At 53.1% G+C, this 18,182-nt stretch overlaps 1 protein-coding gene across 5 annotated transcripts in view; it reads right to left on the bottom strand.

Moving 5' to 3' along the window:
- The window catches only part of LOC115900781 (rootletin-like), a 36,703-nt gene extending 18,994 nt beyond the window's left edge, over positions 1-17,709 (bottom strand). For 4 of the 5 annotated variants that reach the window (XR_004060429.1, XR_004060428.1, XR_004060430.1 and 1 more), the window contains exons 1-4: positions 17,659-17,709; positions 10,324-10,560; positions 9,458-9,554; positions 8,048-8,273 (exon numbers count right to left, since the gene is read on the bottom strand). Coding sequence is in view for 2 of the 5 variants with exons in the window: in XM_030942561.1 (XP_030798421.1) it covers positions 8,048-8,273; positions 9,458-9,554; positions 10,324-10,361 (361 nt within the window). In the remaining 3 variants the exon portion in view is untranslated. Of the gene's footprint in view, positions 1-7,022; positions 7,286-8,047; positions 8,274-9,457; positions 9,555-10,323; positions 10,561-17,658 lie in introns of those variants that run through there. The other variant, XM_030942562.1, reaches the window with a different exon arrangement.
- Between the last annotated feature and the right edge of the window lie 473 nt (positions 17,710-18,182).

The following is an 18,182-nucleotide window of genomic DNA, read 5'->3' on the forward strand; positions in this document are numbered from 1 at the left end:
CAATGAATATTATATTCATAAATAATAGCTCTAAGACTTTTTAGTAAATCTTTTAAATTAGAAAAATATAAAAATTATTACAACTAAAATGGCCAGGTGTGATGGCTGATGACTGTAATCCCAACACTTCGGGATGCCAAGGTGGGAGGACCATTTGAGCCCAGGTATTGAAAACCAGTCGGGGCGCTACAGGAAAACCCTGTCTACAAAGAAATAGAAAATTAGCCGGGCATAGTGGTGCATTCCTGTAGACCCAGCTACTAAGGAGGCTGAGATGGGAGGACTGCGTGAGCCTGAGAGGTCAAGGCTGTAGACAGCCGGGATCACACCACTGCACTCCAGCCCGGGTGACAGAGCGAGACACTGTCTCAAGAAAAAAAAATATACATATATTCGATGTGTCCTCAAACTATTATGTAGAATACTATTATTTACATCACATCACATGAGCCCTTTCAATGGCTGAACACTTATTTCAGTGCAATCCATACAGTGTTCCTGGGAACTAAGTACACCTAGGAAAAATTCAGTATGAAACAGTTACTGCCTTGACAAGAAGATGCAAAAATTTTTAAAAGACAAAAAATAAATAAATAAATAAAAGAGTGAAAAACGTAGCTCTGTGAGGCTCAAATAGTATCTCATTCAAGTCACAATGAACATCTAGCAATCATTCTGAACGCCACATAATTCACTTAATACATTTCGCCTGAACGCCCAACACATCTGAATGACCAACACCCATATGTAGCCAAGAAACAATCATTTTTAAATTATCACCTATGACTCCATCAGCTCTACGCACTTATTTTTTAAATTTTATTCATTTATTTATCATTTTTATTTTTTGTAGAGATGGGATCTCACTATGTTACCCAGGTTGGTCCAGAAACAGAAACAGACCCACACTAATTTCATAAATCAGATGACAATACAGTCATTCGATTTATGAAAAAAAGTGCCACACGATGCAAGAGGAAAAGGATGGTCTTTTCAATAAATGGTGCTGGATCAAGCAGACACATCCATGTGGCAAACAGTGAATCATAGCCAAGTGGGGTGGCTCACACCTGTAATCCCAGCACTCTGGGAAGCTGAAGTGGGCAGATTACTTGAGCCCAAGATTTCAAACCAACCTGGGAAACATGTTGCATCCCCATCTCTACAAAAAATACGAAAATTAGCCAGGCATGGTGGCCCATGCCTACACTCGCAGCTACTCAGGTGGCTGAGGTGGGAGGATCCCTTGAGCCAGGAGGTAGAGGTTTCGGTGAGCTGAGATCCTGCCACCGCACTGTAGCCTGGGCAAAAGAGTGAGGCCCTGACTGGAAAAAAAAAATTGCAAAAACTAAAATAAAATTGCTGTAAGGTTAACACAGAAAAATCTGTTCATACTCTTAGGTTAGGCATTGATTCCTTAAACAGGACACAAAAAGCAGTAACCATAAAGGAAAAGATTGATAAAGTGTAATTTCATTAAAATTAAGAATCTCAGGCCGGGTGCAGTGGCTCACACCTGTAATCCCAACACTTTGGGAGGCCGAGGCAGGTGTATCACTTGAGCCTAGGAATTCCAGACCAGCCTAGGCAATGTGGCAAAACCCCATCTCTACTAAAAACACAGAAAAGAGCTGAGTGTGGTCGTGCTCCCCTGTACGTCCCAGCTACTTGGGGGCTGAGGCAGGAGCATCACCTAAGCCTTAGGAGGTCAAGGTTGCAGTGAGCTGTGATTGTGCCACTGTACTCCAGCCTGGGCAACACAGTGAGAGCCTGTCTCAAAAACAAAACAAAAAAAAGAGTATCTCCATCATGAAAAAACACCATTAAAAGAGTAAAAAGGCAAGCTACAGATTGAAAAAAGGGAAATGTAATATATATATATATATATATCCTAAAAAGGACGCATATCCAGAATAAAGTATTACAAATCAACAGAAAAACAAGCATATCCATGAAAACCGGATAAAAAGATTTAACAGGCACTTCACAAAACAGGACATATAAATGGCAATAAAAGACACCCAATCTCAATGAAACCACACTGATACATTACTGTACCCCTACTAGAATGGCAAAATAATTTTTAACTGACAGGTATCAGCAAGGACGTGGGGTAACAAGAATATCCTTGTTAAATGGTTCAACTATTTTGGGAAAATGTTCAACAATATGTAATACTAAAGTTTATCATTCATATACCTCTAAAACCAACAATGCCACTCCTACAAATATACCCCAGTCTAGCAATGTTCTATTTCTTGATCTGTGGTGGTTCACTTGGTAAAAATTCATTACCTTTTGGTTTTTTGTTTTGTTTTTGTTTTTGAGACAGGGTCTCACTCTGCCATCCAGGTCAGAGTGCAATGCCATGATCACGGCTCACTGCAATCTCAGCCTCCCGGGCTCTGGTGATCCTCTCACCTCAGCCTACTGGGTTGGGATCCCACCACACACAGCTAACTTTTGTATTTTTAGTAGAGACAGGGTTTTGCCACATCGCCCAGGCTGGTCTGGAAATCCTGGACTCAAGTGATCTACCCACCCTGGCGTCCCAAAGTGCTGGGATTACAGGTGTCTCTACTGCGCCCGGACCACCCGCACTTTTAAAATAGTGAACTTCTGTATACTTCAGGACCTTTTCAAAGATTTCTTTGACACAAAGTTCTCAGAAATCTTAAAGCTAGCATTTCACAATAGAAAAAAACAGCTCCTGGTTCACTGCTGAAATTTTACTAATAAAATTTAAAAACAAAAAAAAGCTACTAACGCATATCAGCTCTGAACAAAGATGAAACACTACCAGCAGATCTTTCTTTAACTTCGTGATGCACTGGGATTCACTCTTTCGGCAAAGAAAGGATGAACACTGTAACCCAAAGAAAAGAAAAGACTTCTTTTCCAAAGTGGCTCTAGCAGCAAAAGACAGGAGGAAAGCAAGGAAACCATGCCAAACATCTCGGTTAACTCTTCGGTGAAAGGACGCCAAATGACAGACAGACAGACAGACAGGCAGGCACAGGGAAATCACAGCAACTCTTTGCAGTGCAAACACCAACCCCACAATCCATCCGACCGGAAATCCTGCGGTTAATTTGAGGCTTGCCCCGCTAGTCATGAGGTGATTCAGTGATGGCCACAAACGCTCCTCATGTGCATCCTGGACCTGGCACACCTGGCTTGCCCATCGCCAGCCTGGAGACACCGCCAGGAGCAGAATCCCGGAGGCCAATAAACACTCCAACTTTGCAAGCAGAGGGAACCGATTTCTGGACTCGAAGGTGGGGTCCGGGGTCAGTGTCCTCTACAGGATATAGGAGGACGTGCCCCCGAAGCTACTCCGTCCCTCCACCGCCTGCGATGCCACAGAACACCCGCCAGCGAGTTTCTTCCCCAGTGCGCACCAGAGGTGGGCTGCGGGCGGCAGCCGCAGGGGAAGAATGGAGCTCAGGGAACTCAGGCCCCGGCCGTGCACCCCCCACATCCACCACCCCTCGCGCAACAAAACTTGCCACGGCCGCGCCTCAACCCAGCTGTGCGCCCGCGGGTCCCGGATTCACCGCCCGCCCAGCCTGGTGGGCCGTCCTCACCTCGGAAACGCTGGGTGGACTTGTCCATAACCTCCCATCCACAGGACAGCGAGCAGCCGCGCCGCCCCGCCTCGGCCCAGCTCCTGGCGCCGCAGGTCGCCCGTCCCGCGTTCCAAAAGCGCCATGCTCATGCAGTAGCTCAGGGAGTCTCGCGACCCTCACCTACCCCTCCCAGTACCGTCGCGGTCTCAACCGCCAGCCAGCCCCGCGCCGCCGCGCCTGCGCCCCACTGGCTTCTCAGGATCCGGCTTGGCCGTGTCAGCAGAACCCAAGGCGCAGGCGCGGAGGAGCCTTAAAGGGACCCGGCCGCCTCTACTGCATAAAGGTTCGAGCAGGTTAGGGACTGCGCGGTCGCAGAGAAGGAGTAACTGCGGGAATGGACCGAGTGCCGCGGGGACAGGGAAATCCCTCTATCCCCTCGCCTCTCTGTCAAAGCACCAGCCCACGACTCTGCAAGTCGCTGATTTCCTCAGCCGCTATGGAAAACAGTCAAGATGACAGCATCATCACTCATGAGACTGTTGTGACCACACAGGCAGAGCACTTGGCAGGGGACCCTATGTGCAGACCGTCTTCAACACATTATACTCACTGCACGTGTGAGTCTCTGGGAGGGGTACGTGGCTCTGCCATCCCGCGGCTTGCAGCTGGTTAAGGAGGCGGTGCTTCCAGGGAGAGGCCATCTGAAGACCGAACCTTGCCATGCGCCCCATTAGTGCCACAGGATGGCAAGGGAGATTGAGCATGGGCTGGGGGTTGGAGGGCTCTGGAGGGAGCTTGAAGCACGGATAGGACTTGGGGTGGTGTTATCCGGGGGAGGAGGCCAGAGAAGTCCAGCGGTGGAGACAGTATGCGTGGTGCATCCACGCAGTGGCTGGAGCATCCAGCAGCAGGACGGGGGCGTTCCACCCTCTCTCCGTTCCCTCGTTCCTGCTCCACAAGGCCATGTTGTCCTCAGAGCTGAGGGAGAGCAAGTCCTGAGAGTCGGGGAGACCTAGGGAGGGCACAAACCCTGGCCTGACTGTGGCTACCCTGGACTTGATCATCTGTGCTGGGCATCAACCAAAAGAGCATAAGCAGAGTGGGACATGAACGCTATGCCCTGTGGATTACCCAGCTTTCCCCTACTCCTAGGGCCTCAGGCCAGGCTGTGACCCGGGAATCTGAGAGAAAAAGGAGCAAACTGCTTTCTGAGGCCAAGCACTGAATTCTCAGAGCCCAGGACAGGGTCTCTAACCAGGCATGACAGGCCCTCCCTGCAGTCTGTCAGCATCTGGAGTGTCAGGGCTACCAGGAAAAAGCCCAGCAGAGGCAGCTGCAGGAGCAAGGGGCAGGGGAACACGGAGACTGCTGGGGGTTTCTGAGTCTGCCCATGACTGCCTGCCAGCCTGCTTGCCTGCAACAAGGCTGCAGGTGAGCAGAAAAATGAGATTGACTGCCACTGGGCAGCTGCCCACCACGGGTCCGGCCCAAAGCCTCTCACACCCTAGGCAGCATTGGTGCAGCATCCTCAGCCTCGTCACTATCGATATCTTGGGTGGGACAAATCTCTTTCATGTCAGGTGGCGGGGGTGGGCCACCCGTGCATGGTAGAATGTTTAACAACATCTCTCACCTCTAACCCCGAAGCCTACCCCTTGTAACAACCAAAATGTCTCCAAGTATTGCCAGATGTCCCCGGGGGTGATGGGGCAAAATATGCTGATTAGAAATACAGTCCAGAATAGTGCTGTCAATAGAACTCTCTGACATGACAGAATGTTCTATGGCCACGTATGGTTGATGAATGCTTGAAATGTGGCTACGGCAACTAAAAAACTCAATTTTCTTCTTTTTTCTTTTTTTTTTTTCAGATGGAGTCTCAATCTGTCACCCAGGCTGGAGTACAGTGGTGTGATCTCAGCTTACTGCAAGCTTTGCCTCCCAGGTTCACACCATTGTCCCACCTCAGCCTCCCAGTAGCTGGGACTACAAGTGCCCGCCACCATGCCCAGCTAATTTTGTTTTTGTATTTTTTGTAGAGACGGGGTTTCACCGTGTTAGCCAGGATGGTCTCGATCTCCTGACCTCGTGATCCACCCACCTCAGCCTCCCCAAGTGCTGGGATTACAGGTGTGAGCCACCGCAACCAGCCTTTTTTTTTGTTTTTTTGAGACGGAGTCTTCCTCATCTCCCAACCTGGAGTGCCGTGGCATGATCCTGGCTCATTGCAACCTCCGCCTCCGGGGTTCAAGTGATTCTCCCACCTCAGCCTCCCAAGTAGCTGGGATTACAGGAGCATGCCACCATGCCTGGTTAATTTTTGTATTTTTAGTAGAAACAGGGTTTCACCATGTTGGTCAGTCAGCTGGGTGTGAGCCACCACACCCAGTCTGAATTTTCACTTTTTAAATTTTTTAATTAAATTTTAAAAGAGCCAGGCACAGTGGCTTATGCCTGTAATCCCAGCAATTTGGGAGGCTGAGGAGGGAGGAGTGTTTGAAGCCAAGAGTTCAAGACCAGTGTGGGCAACATAGTGACACCCCCCCCATCTCTACCAAAAATTCAGAAATGTTGGGGACTTGTCTAGCATCCTCAGGGATGAGATCAGAGTTGCTTAGGAACCCGGGGAGGTGAGGTCTCAGAGGGTGGTGAGGGCACAGAGGAAGGGAGTGGAAACCTAACTCTCAGGCATCGGTCCCCTACCCTTCCCCAGGCCAGGCCCAGGCCCTGGCCCCCAACTAGGGACAGTTGGGAGGTAGAGGTGGGAGGATCGCTTGAGTCTGGGAGTTCCAGGCTACAGTGAGCTGTGATGGAGCCATTGTGCCCCAGCCTGGGAAATAGAGCAAGAGTGTGACTCAAAACAAAGCAAAACAAAACAAAACAAAACTGAATAATGAAAAATAAATGTTGGCCAGGCGTGGTGGCTCATGCCTGTAATCCCAGCCCTTTGGGAGACGGAAGAGGGTGGATCACGAGGTCAGGAGTTCAAGATCAGCCTGGCCAAGATGGTGAAACCCCATCTCTACTAAATATACAAAAAAAATAGCCGGACGTGGTGATGTGCACCTGTAATCCCAGCTACTTGGGAGGCTGAGGTGAGAATTGCTTAAACAAGGGAGGTGGAGAATGTAATGAGCCGATATCACACCACTGCACTACAGCCTGGGCGACAGAGCGAAACTCCGTCTCAAAAAAAACAAAACAAAACAAAACAAAATTAGCTTGGCGGTCTGGCGGGCGCCTGTAGTCCCAGCTACTTGGGAGGCTAACGCAGGGTAATAGGTGAACCCAGGACGCGGAGCTTACAGTGAGCCGAGATCGCACCACTGCACTCCAGTGTGTGCGACAGAACGAGACTCCATCTCATAAGTAAATAATAAAATAATAAATAAAATGTTAATAGGCATATGCAGCTCAGGGTGACCATATTAGTGCAGACCACACGCATAAAGCTCAACTGGTGTTATGCCCAGACGCTGATTTATTCTTCAGCACCCCCCAGCTCAGACCTCCCTGGCACCTGCTCAGGAGCTCGTTGGCACTCCGCAGCCGCTGCACCTCGCGCTGGGCGTCCTCCTGGGCCTGCATGGCGCAGTTGGTCTTTTCCCGCAGGCGCTGCAGTTGTTCCTCTAGGGCCCGCCGCTCACTCTCGCTGTCGCTAAGCTGCTTCCGCAGGGTGCCCAGACCTGGCTTGCCTCATAGCGCCCACCCATGTTCTGAGGCGTGGGGATCACAGAGTCTACCGGGGTCCTGGGAGGCCTCCAGAGCCCACCTACTCTCTTCTGGTTCCAGGGATACACACTAGCCTACGCTAGGCGGGGTCCAGGGCCTGGACCTGGCCTGGGACAGGATAGGGGCCTAGGCTTCAGAGCCAAGCTTCTGCTCCCCTACTATATGCCCTCACCACCCTCTGAGTCCTCACCTCCCTGGGGTCCCGGACAATTCCTGTCAAACTCCCCCGGATGCGAGACAAACCCCCAGGCCCCTTCGTCTCCTGGGTTCTGACCTCACCCCCAGGGCTCCCAGGCCCCTCCCCTTTGCATCCTGGTTCCACTCTCAGACCCCTCCCTACCCTGGCTCTGCCCCTAGTTCCCGAGCTCCTCTCATCCTAGGCTCTGATTCCGCTTGCTAGAACTTTTCCCAGAATCCTGGCTCTGTATGACCAGGGACATGTCTCCCTCTCTACCATGACCCTAACACTGCAGCAGTCTCCTCCCTCCACCAGCTGCCCAAGCACCCCCACCTCTGGGCTCGGCTTCACCGCAAGCTCTGGGCCACCTCCTTCGGGGTCATGACACCCTCAGACACTATTTCTCAGGGCTCTGGCTGCACCCTGCGGCGCTCAGACTCCTCCCCCGGACCCTGGCCCCTGACCCGCCCCCGCCCCCGCTCCCGCCCCTACCCGGAGGGCGTGAGCCCCTTCCCCCTCCCGCCCCGGGGCCTCTGGCTGCACCCAGAACCCTCAAGCCCCTTCCTACCTGGATCTGCAGCTGCCACTTGTGCAGGGCGGAGTGGATTAGGGCGAGCTTGGAGGAGTCTGAGCAGGCCGGGGAGAGGGGCCTCGGCGGGGCGAACGACCTCGGCCTGGCTAGGAGCGCCGCGGTGGGGACGGGGTCCACTGGCCCGAGAGCCCCCGCAGGCTCTCACTGGGGGACGCTTGGAGACGCTCAGCTGGACGCGGCTCTCAACAAAGCACAGGATGACCTGAGGGTAGGGGAGGGAGGCAGAAGGAGGCCACAGAGTTAGGAACCGCGGGGTGAGCTGGTAAAGATGCCCAGGCGAGGCTGCGGGCTGCCTCATGCCAAATGCTCCCTTCTACAAGAAGCCTCCCTGATTTCACCTCCTCCGCTTGCTCAGTCCTCAGCTCGCCGCTGAGGCCTCGGATTTATTGCGAAGACATCATTTGGCGCTTGCTCACAGGTGGGCTCCAAAAGGGCCGTGCCTCCCCTCTGACACTGGGGGTTCCCCAGGGCAGGGGCCGGGTGAGCTAGCAGGGGTGCTGAGCAGCTACAGCCTGGGCTCCAGGCCCCCACCCATTTGCAGTTCAGTCCCAGGTCAACGAAAGGCGTGGTGGGGGAGCCCAGGACTGCCTGGCAGGGCCCTGTCTTCCTGCCTCTCTGGGCTCACACGTGTGCCAGGTCCCTTAGGGTCTGCTGTAGCCCCTCTCCGTCCTCTGTCTCCAGGGCCGCCTGCTCCTGTAGCCCCACGGATTCCTGGAGTGCGGTTAGGGAGACAAAGGGTGGTCCAGGTTCTGTCTTATCTGAAACCTCCCTTTCTCTTCCCTCCCTGGCTCACCACTGACCAGGTGGCCTCTGAAGCTATGTCCATAGGCCAGCCACCTGGCCCGAGGAGCAGCAGGCCCGAGGCCCTCACTGAACAGACCAGGCCCAGAGAAGAGCTGTGTCCTGCCCCATGTCACACAGTCAATCGGAGGACAGCTGGACCTAGAACCCAGGCCAGGCCCCACACAGAGGGGTGACCAAACCAGGCTGTACCCTAGGGTAGTGAGTGTCCCACTGGTGGGGAAGGGGGAGTAGCTGGGTTGCCAGAGGCAGCATCTGGACCTGGAGAGCACGGATGGGAGTTCAAGTCCCGATTCTCCTGCTTACTTGCTCTGAGACTGGACAAGCATTTCCCCTCTTGGGCCTCAGTTTCCCCATCTGTGTCATGAGGATTATGCTACAGGGCTGCTGGGAGAAAGAAATGGGATGGAGGAGGTGAGTGTGCTTACCACGAAGACTGCACACCTGTGAGACCTGAACCTGAGTGTGAGTGGGATGCTGGGGGTGGTCCAGGCGGCCCAGGTAGCCCAGCCCTAAGCCTGCGTCCATGGATCTGGCCAGTACCCCATCCCACCCTGCCACATCTCAGGGGCAGCTGCATCTCACCAGGGCCTCAAGCTTCTCGGTGATGTCCTTGTTGACCTGATCCTTCTCCAGATTCTGCTTCTGAAGACGCTCCACTGCCAGGCCCAGCTCTGTCACTCTGGAGTTGGGGGAGCAACAGAGGTGAATAGGGGACCACCCCTGCCTCTCAAATCCACTAGCTCTGTGTCCACCATGCTTCTCCAAACCCGAGGCAGGGACCCTAACATCCACCTCCCTGGCTGTGTGACCTTAGGCAAGTCCCGGCTCCTCTCTAGACCTTACACTTCTCATCTGTGAAACAGGAATGAGCTTCCCACCAGCTTTATCTCATGGGAAAGCACTTGAGGACTTGTCCAGGTGGCAGGAGTAAGGGGCACAAGTTCTTTTTTTTTGTTTTTTTTTTGAGACGGAGTTTCCCTCTGTCATCCAGGCTGGAATACAGTGATGTGATCTTGGCTCACTGCAACCTTCACATTCTGGGTTCAAGCGATTCTCCTGCCTCAGCCTCCCTCATAGCTGGGATTACAGGCATGCGCCACCACACCTGGCTAGTTTTTGTATTTTAGTAGAGACAGGGTTTTGCCTGTTGGGCAGGCTGGTCTTGAGCTCCTGACCTCAGGTAATCCCCCTACCTTGGCCTCCCAAAGTGCTGGGATTACAGGTGTGAGCCACCACACCCGGCCACAAGTTCTGTCATCAGAGGCTAAGCTGTTTGTGATATACACTGGGCAAGTGCCTTCGGAACCTCAGTGGGGTGCCTGGGAAGACTGGCTGAGCTCACAGAGGAAGGCCCTGTGCCTAGTGAACAGAAACTCCCTTCTCCCCAACCCTCCAGTTTTACCTTCTGCAGGGACGCCTGCCTTGTGCGGCACCCACCAGGTACCCACCTGGCACTGAGGTCAGCCTTGTCCAGGTCGCTTTGCATCTGCTGCTGGGCCAGGTCCTTCTCGCGGAGCACCTTGTCCTGCAGCTGCTCCTCCAGCTGGGCCTGCAGCAGGGCCTGCTTCTCCAGGGCTGCCTCGGTCCGGCTCTCTGCCAGCTGCAGGCCCGTGCTCAGTCCCAGGCTTGCCTCCTGGACAGCTTGTGATGTCCGGGCCAGCTCCCCTCCCAGCTGCAGCAGATCCCTTGGGGAGAGAGCACAGGCTGGCGATGGGATGGGGCTCGCTCCCAACTACAAATTAAAACTATGCTGGGGCCAGGCGTGGTGGCTCACACCTGTAATCCCAGCACTTTCTTGGGAGGCCGAGGCAGGCAGATCACCTGAGGTCAGGAGTTTGAACCAGCCTGGCCAACATAGTAAAACCCCATCTCTACTAAAAATACAAAAATTGGTGGGGCATGGTGGCACCCGCCTGTAATTCCAGCTACTTGGGAGGCTGAGGCAGAATTGCTTGAACCCAGGACATGGAGACTGCAGTAAGCTGAGATCATGCCACTGCACTCCAGCCTGGACAACACAGCAAGACTGCGTCTCAAAAAAATAAATAAATAAAATAAAAATAAAAATATATTAGGCTGGGTGCGGTGGCATGCACCTGCAGTTTCATCTGTGTGGGAAGCTGAGGCAGGACTGCTTGAGCCCAGGAGTTTGAGGCCAGCATGACAAACACAGTGAGACTCCATCTCAAAAACAAAAGAGGAAGAAAACAACAAAAACAACAACAACAAACCCTACACTGGGATGCCATTTGTCCACTATCAGATTGGGAAAAAAAAAAAAGGGTCACATAATACACAGGGAGGGGCCTTGGGATAACAGGCGCTCCCCTACACAGCTGGTATGAGGGTGAGTACAACCACAAGGGAGGGCACTGGGGGAGAGTTCCGAAAACTATGCATGCATAGGACCTTCCCACCAGCTCCTCCTCTAAGAACGTATCCAAAGATATACCCCAGCACAGAGGACAAGGCTTGTGGACAAGGAGGTTCACTGCAGCATTGCTCGTGTAAAAAATCCTGGTGACAACCTGAATGTCTATCAAAAGGGGACTGCTACTAAGTACATGATGGTACATCTATTCAGTGGAACACTCTGTGGTCAAAGAAAACCAGTGAAAAAGTTCCTCCTGGTCTGACACAGAGTCACTTCCCAGGTAAAACTGGTAAGTGAGGAAAGCATCTTCAAGAACTGTGAAGATGAAATTTTACCAGGCGCATATACAAAAAAGTGTGCATGCGTGTGTGTGTGTGTGTGTGTGTGTGTGTGTGTGTGTGATCTGCTTTTGATTATATAAGATAACCCTGGAAGGTCACTTAAGAAACTGATAGGCCAGGCGCGGTGGCTCACGCCTATAATCCCAGCACTTTGGGAGGCCGAGGTGGGAGGATCACCTGAGGTCAGGAGTTCGAGACCAGTCTGGCCAACATGGCGAAACGCCGCCTCTACTAAAAATACAAAAATTAGTTGGGTGTGGTGGCTCATGCCTGTAATCCCAGCTACTTGGGAGGTGGAGGTGGGAGAATCGCTTGAACCTGAGAGATGGAGGTTGCAGTGAGCCAAGATCGTGCCACTGCACACCAGCCTGGGAGACTCTATCTCGAAAAAAAAAAAAAAAGAAACTGATAATGCGTCTCATAGTAACTTGGTGGCCAAAAGAAAAAAGAAAAAAGAAAAAAATTGTATATATAAAAAGAAAAACAAGCTGATAATGCTGCTTGCCTCCAAGGAGGGAAGGGGAATATCTGGGGTCAGCGGGGAGAGGGAGCCATTTTACTGTGTACCGTTTTGAAATGTGAACCTTGTGAACATGTGACTTAATCAAAAGTAAAATATAAAAATATTAAAAGGCTACTTAAAAATTTTGGTTTTGTTTTTGTTCTTTTTGAGACGGAGTCTCTTTCTGTCGCCTAGGCTGAAGTACAGTGGTGTGATCCTGGCTCACTGCAACCTCTGCCTCCCCAGTTTAAGTGATTCTCCTGCTTCAGCCTCCCAAGTAGCTGGAATTACAGACATACGTCACCACATCTAGCTAATTTTTGTATTTTTAGTAGAGACAGGGTTTCACCATGTTGGCCAGGTTGGTCTTGAACTCCTGACCTCAGGTGATCCACCTGCCTCAGCCTCCCAAAGTGCTAGGATTTCAGGCATGAGCCACCATGCCTGGCCTTAAAATAAAGGACAAATGTATTTTAAGGCCAGGCATGGTGGCCCATTTCTGTAATTTCAGCACTTTAGGAGGCCGAGGCAGGTGGATTGCTTGAGTCCAGGAGTTCGAGACCATCCTGGGCAACATAGCAAGACCCTATCTCTAAAAAAAAAAAAAAAAAAAATTAGCTGGGCATAGTGGTGCACACTTATAGTCCCAGCTACTTGGGAGGCTGAGATGGGAGGATCACTTGACCCTGGGAGGTCAAGCCTAACGTGAGTTGTGATTGTGCGACTGCACTTCAGCCTGGGCGACAGAGAGACACTGTATCAAAAAAAAAAAAAAAATGTATTTTAAGTCCGTAATACAGGTTAAATCCTTTCCTTCCCTTCCCTGAATGAACTGTACCACTGGTTATCCCATAGTAAGCAGGGAAAGTGCCTCATTCCAGAATTCTAATTAATATACAAAGGAGTGACTAAATGAGAAGCTCATAGTTTTGCAGCCTCTGATGAGTGGGTTGGATCTCGAAAAGAGAGACACCAGGCGTAGGGACATCCCGATGGAAGAATACATTCTACTTATGGAGTCTTGACTAAAAAAAAAAAAAAAAAGAAAAGAAAAGCAAGCAGAAGAACCTGAATCTGACATAGCTTTAGATCCAACATCCAATTTACAGGAAATACATGGGATAAAGAACCATGTTAATTGACACCATAAGGATGCAACCAGCAAAATCCAGACCATGAGAATCTCCAAGGACAATTGGCCCAGTTTCCTGAACAAGTAAGTTAAAAGGAACTTAAAAGACAAAGCAGGGGCCAGGCAAAGTGGCTCAGCCTTGTAATCCCAGCTCTTTGGGAGACCAAGGTAGGTGAATCACCTGAGGTCAAGACCAGCCTGCCAAAATGGTGAAGCCCCATCTCTACTAAAAATACAAAAGTTAGCTGGGCGTGGTGGCACACGCCTGTAATCCCAGCTACTCAGGGAAGCCGCAGCCATAGAATTGCCGAACCCAGGAGGCGGAGGTTGTAGTGAGCCAAGATGGTGCCACTGCACTGCAGCCTGGGCAACAAAGCGAGACTCCATCTCAAAACAAAAACAAAGAAAAAGCAACCACTCACATTTTGTGAATGTCTATGGATCTGGATTCAAACAAATTGTCAAGAAAACACTAAAGCAAGACTATCTGTGAATTTTTTTTTTTTTTTTTTGAGACAGAGTTTCACTTTGTCACCCAGGCTGGAGTGCAGTGGTGTCATCTCGGCTCACTGAAACCTCTGCCTCCTGGGTTCAAGCGAGTCTGGTGCCTCAGCCTCCCCAGTAGCTGCGATTACAGGCGTGTGTCACCACGCCTGGATAATTTTTGTATTTTTAGTAGAGATGGGGGTTTCACCATGTTGGCCAGGCTGGTCTCGAATTCCTGACTTCAGGTGATACGCCTGCCTCGGCCTCCTGAAGTACTGGTCAGTGACAAAAATATTGAACCAACCACGAGCCAGGCCCTGTGACCAAAACATTACATCTGTCCCTTACCTGCTTTAACATTCCCGGCACCACTCTACTCACTTTACAGATGACAGCATGAAGTCTCAGAGAAGTTAAATAATTGGCTCCAATGCACCCAGCCACAAAGAGCTCAAGTCACAGCCGCAACCTAGGTGTACCTGATTCCAAAGGGTTTTTGGTTTTGTTTGTTTGTTTTTTGTTTTGTTTTGGAGATGGCGTCTCACTCTGTCACCCAGTCTGGAGTGCAGTGGCACGATCTCGGCTCACTGCAACCTCTGCCTCCTGGGTTCAAGTAATTCTCCTGCCTCAGCCTCCTGAGTAGCTGGGATTACAGGTATGTGCCGCCGCGCCCAGCTAATTGTTTTATTTTTAGTACAGCCAGGGTTTCACCATGTTTGCCAGGTTGGTCTCAAACTCCTGACCTTAAGTGATCTACCTGCCTCGGCCTCCCAAAGTGCTGGGATTACAGGCGTGAGCCACCACGCCCAGCCCAGAGTTTTAAATAATAACAGCAAGCTGGATGAGCCCAACACTTTGGGAGGCCGAGTTAGGAGGACTGCTTGAGCCCAGGAGTTTGAGACCAGCCCTGGCAACATAGTGAGACACCATCTCTACCAAAAAAACACAAAAAAATTGGCCTGGCATGGTGGCATGCACCTCCTGTAGTCCCAGTTCCTTGAGAGGCTGAGGCAGGAGGATTGCTTGAGCCTGGAAGGTTGAGGCTGCAACGAGCTGCGGTTGTGTCACTGCACTCTAGCCTGCGTGAAAGAGCAAGACCCTGTCTCAAATAAACAAAAATAGTAACAGCAATGACTGCCATCCTGCAGCGCCTGCTGTGTGCCTGGCGCCACCCCAGGACTCCGATGTGTATTACATAAGCCACTGCCTGGACTGCTCAGTGGCTCCCCAAGGGTCTCTCTGCTTCACTGCTCATCCCCTCACCCCACTCAATTTCACACAGTACAGGTCATACCCCTCCCCTGCCCAAAGCCCTCTACTAGCTCTTACCGCACCTAAAATGAAGTTCAAAGTCCTTCCATGGCTCACAGGGCCCCCCAGATCTGGCCCCGCCCCACTTCTCCCACCTCATCTCCTTCTCTCTCCTCCTGGCTCATGGCCTTTTTTTTTTTTTTTTTTTTTTTGAGGCAGAGTCTTGCTCTGTTACCCAGGCTGGAGTGCAGTGGTGCACCATCACGGCTCACTGCAACCTCCACCTCCTGGGTTCAAGCGATTCTCCTACCTCAGTCTCCTGAGTAGCTGGGATTACAGGCAAGCACCACCACGCCCAGTTAATTTTTGTAATTTTTTTTTTTTTTTTTTGAGACAAGGTCTGGCTTTGTTGCCCAGGCTGGAGTGCAGTGGCGCGATCTCCACTCACTGCAACCTCCGCTTCCCGGGTTCACACCATGCTCCCGCCTCAGCCTCCCGAGTAGCTGGGACTACAGGCGCCCGCCACCACGCCCGGCTAATTTTTTGTATTTTTAGTAGAAACGGGGTTTCACCGTGTTCTCCAGGATGGTCTCGATCTCCTGACCTTATGATCCACCCGCCTCGGCCTCCCAAAGTGCTGGGATTACAGGCGTGAGCCACCGTGCCCGGCTAATTTTTGTATTTTTAGTAGATATGAGGTTTCACCATATTGGCCAGACTGGCCTTAAACTCCTGACCTCAAGTGACCCACCCACCTTGGCCTCCCAAAGTGCTGGGATTACAGGCGTGAGCCACCGTGCCCCGCTAATTTTTGTATTTTTAGTAGAGATGAGGTTTCACCATATTGGCCAGACTGGCCTTAAACTCCTGACCTCAAGTGACCCACCCACCTTGGCCTCCCAAAATGCTGGGATTACAGGCGTGAGCCACCACACACGGCTGCTCATGGCCTTCTTGATTCCTCAAACACCAGGCATGGTCCCACCTCTGGGCCTTTGCACTGCCATTTTCTCTCCCTGGTACACTCTTCCCCCTTCCTCTGCACAGCGGACTCCCGACCAGATTTTAGCTCAAAAATATCACCTTCTGAGGGAGCTACCCCTGACTCCCAGCTAAAGAGGTCCCTCCGGTGGCTGTTCCGTTTTCTACAACATGTATGTTGTCTGTCTCCTCCTTTTTTTTCCCTTTGAGACAGGGTCTTGCTCTATTGTCCAGGCTGGAGTGCAATGGCAAAATCATGGCTCACTGCAGCCTTGACCTCCTGTGCTTAAGGGATCCTCCCACCTCAGCCTCCTGAGTAGTTGGGGCCACCATGCCTGGCTAAATTTTTACTTGTTGTAGAGATGAGATGTTGTCCAGGCTAGTCTCCGACTCTTTGGCTCAAGCGGTCCTCCCACCTCAGCCTCCCAAAGTGCCAGGTTGGCTTAGTTCACTGCCACTTCCACATGGCATGGACTAAGGCCAAAGCTCCACGAAGAGCTGCTGAATGAATTAATGAATGCTAAGAGCCAAGTAATAATGTAGGATGTTAAATGGAAAAAGAAATGATTCCCCTTGGCTCTGGCTGGGGTCATGTTGGGCCACAGATGGTGTCAGCCACAGACGGGGATCACGGAAGGACACCAGCCAACACATCCAGCATCTGCCGCATCCCAGAAGTTCAGGGTGAAAACCAGGCCGTGACCCCCACAGGGGCCACCTGGGTGGAAAGGGGGCCTCCCCTCCAAGGGCTGAGAGAAAGACTGGGGAGGGGAGGGTTAAGTCAGGGAAATGTGCGCGGGTGGGGAGCCTCTGAGATCCAGGGGTTGACTCCTGGTGTCTTGCCTGAATCCCGCTGGCCTCTGCTCCCGCCACAAGATCTGTTTATTAAGCACCTGCTGTGAGCCCAGCGAAAAAAAAACAAATTTCTGTTTTCTGGCGTAAACAGACAGATGGCACCGCGAAGGCCCCCTCCCCAGGGTCCCGATTCCCCAGTCAATCGTCTTCCCGAGGGAGCTGTGAGCTGGTCACCAGAGGGGCAGACATCCGCCCCAGCATGGTCGTCAGGCTTAGGTTTGTGTGAAAATCAGGAGGGAGCTCGTTCAAAATGCCCACTCCAGAGACGCTGCCGGGCCCAGGGGCCTGAGGCCGCATGGTGAGGCGCAAGGGGTGCAGGGCCCCATCCCGGCACAGCATCCGGCGGCCCTGCCTTCGTGGTCAGCCCAACTGCGCGCTCTGGGCCTCAGTTTCCCCATCCGCATAATGGAGATGCCTCCGACTCTGCAGGGCTGCAATGAAAACGAAACCGCGTCCCACACGAGGAGGGCAGTGCAGCGCGGGCAGGGGCTGCAGAGAGCATCTGCGGGGGGCAGCGGCCGTCGCGAAGGCCTCCCACAGCCGCCCGCGGAGCGAGGGGACCCCGGCCGGCGGAGGGACGGCTGCGCCCTCCAGGCCGCTGCGCCCGAGCAAGCCCCGGCCTCCTGTCGTGCCCCCGGCCCGCGACAATCCGGGCAGGATGGGCGGCAGGACGCGGCGGGGCATCCGCGGATCCCGTCGGGAACGCTCACTTGGCCTCCGGTGCCAAGCAGCGGCGGGTGAGGCGCCCACAGCGCCCCCAAACCCGGGACGTGGCTCCAGCCCGTCCCCAGGCGCGCGGCCTCCTCCCCCGGGAGGGCGTCCGTCCCGGCCCCGCGCACGCGCGCGCCTCCGGCCTCCTACCTTCGCGCGCCTTCGCCTCAGCCGTTGCCGCCGAGGCCAAGCGGGCCGGACCGGGCAGGGTGATCCGGGGGCGGAGCCTGCGCCGCTGCGGGAGTGGGGCGGAGGCGGGGGCGGAGGCGGGGGCGGAGGCGGGGGCGGAGGCGGGGGCGGGGGCGGGGCGGGGGCGGGGCGGGGCGGGGGCGGGGCGGGGGCGGGGCTGGGAGCAGAGAGCCGCGCGCCTGCCGGGCTTACTGAGGCCGCCCTGGGCGGACACGCCTAGTGCGCCCTGCTGCTTGCTGCTTCGCACCGCCGGGCAAGCCAGGCGCCTCCAGCACGCACGAACTAGGATTTCAGGCGAACGAAGCACGACCCCCAAGGCCTCGCAGTTGCAAGGCCACAGTGCAGGATCGAAACCCCCACCCGGCTGCAGAGTCCCCCTGCAGTCTGGCCTGGCCTTAAAGGCCTGAAACTCCTGAGCACTAACCCTTCGCCCAGCCAGACAGAGGGGACATTTCATGCCAGCCCCGTCACAGCCCCCAGCGACG

The sequence above is a fragment of the Rhinopithecus roxellana genome, chromosome 12, assembly GCF_007565055.1.
Source record: "Rhinopithecus roxellana isolate Shanxi Qingling chromosome 12, ASM756505v1, whole genome shotgun sequence".
NCBI lineage: Eukaryota > Metazoa > Chordata > Mammalia > Primates > Cercopithecidae > Rhinopithecus > Rhinopithecus roxellana.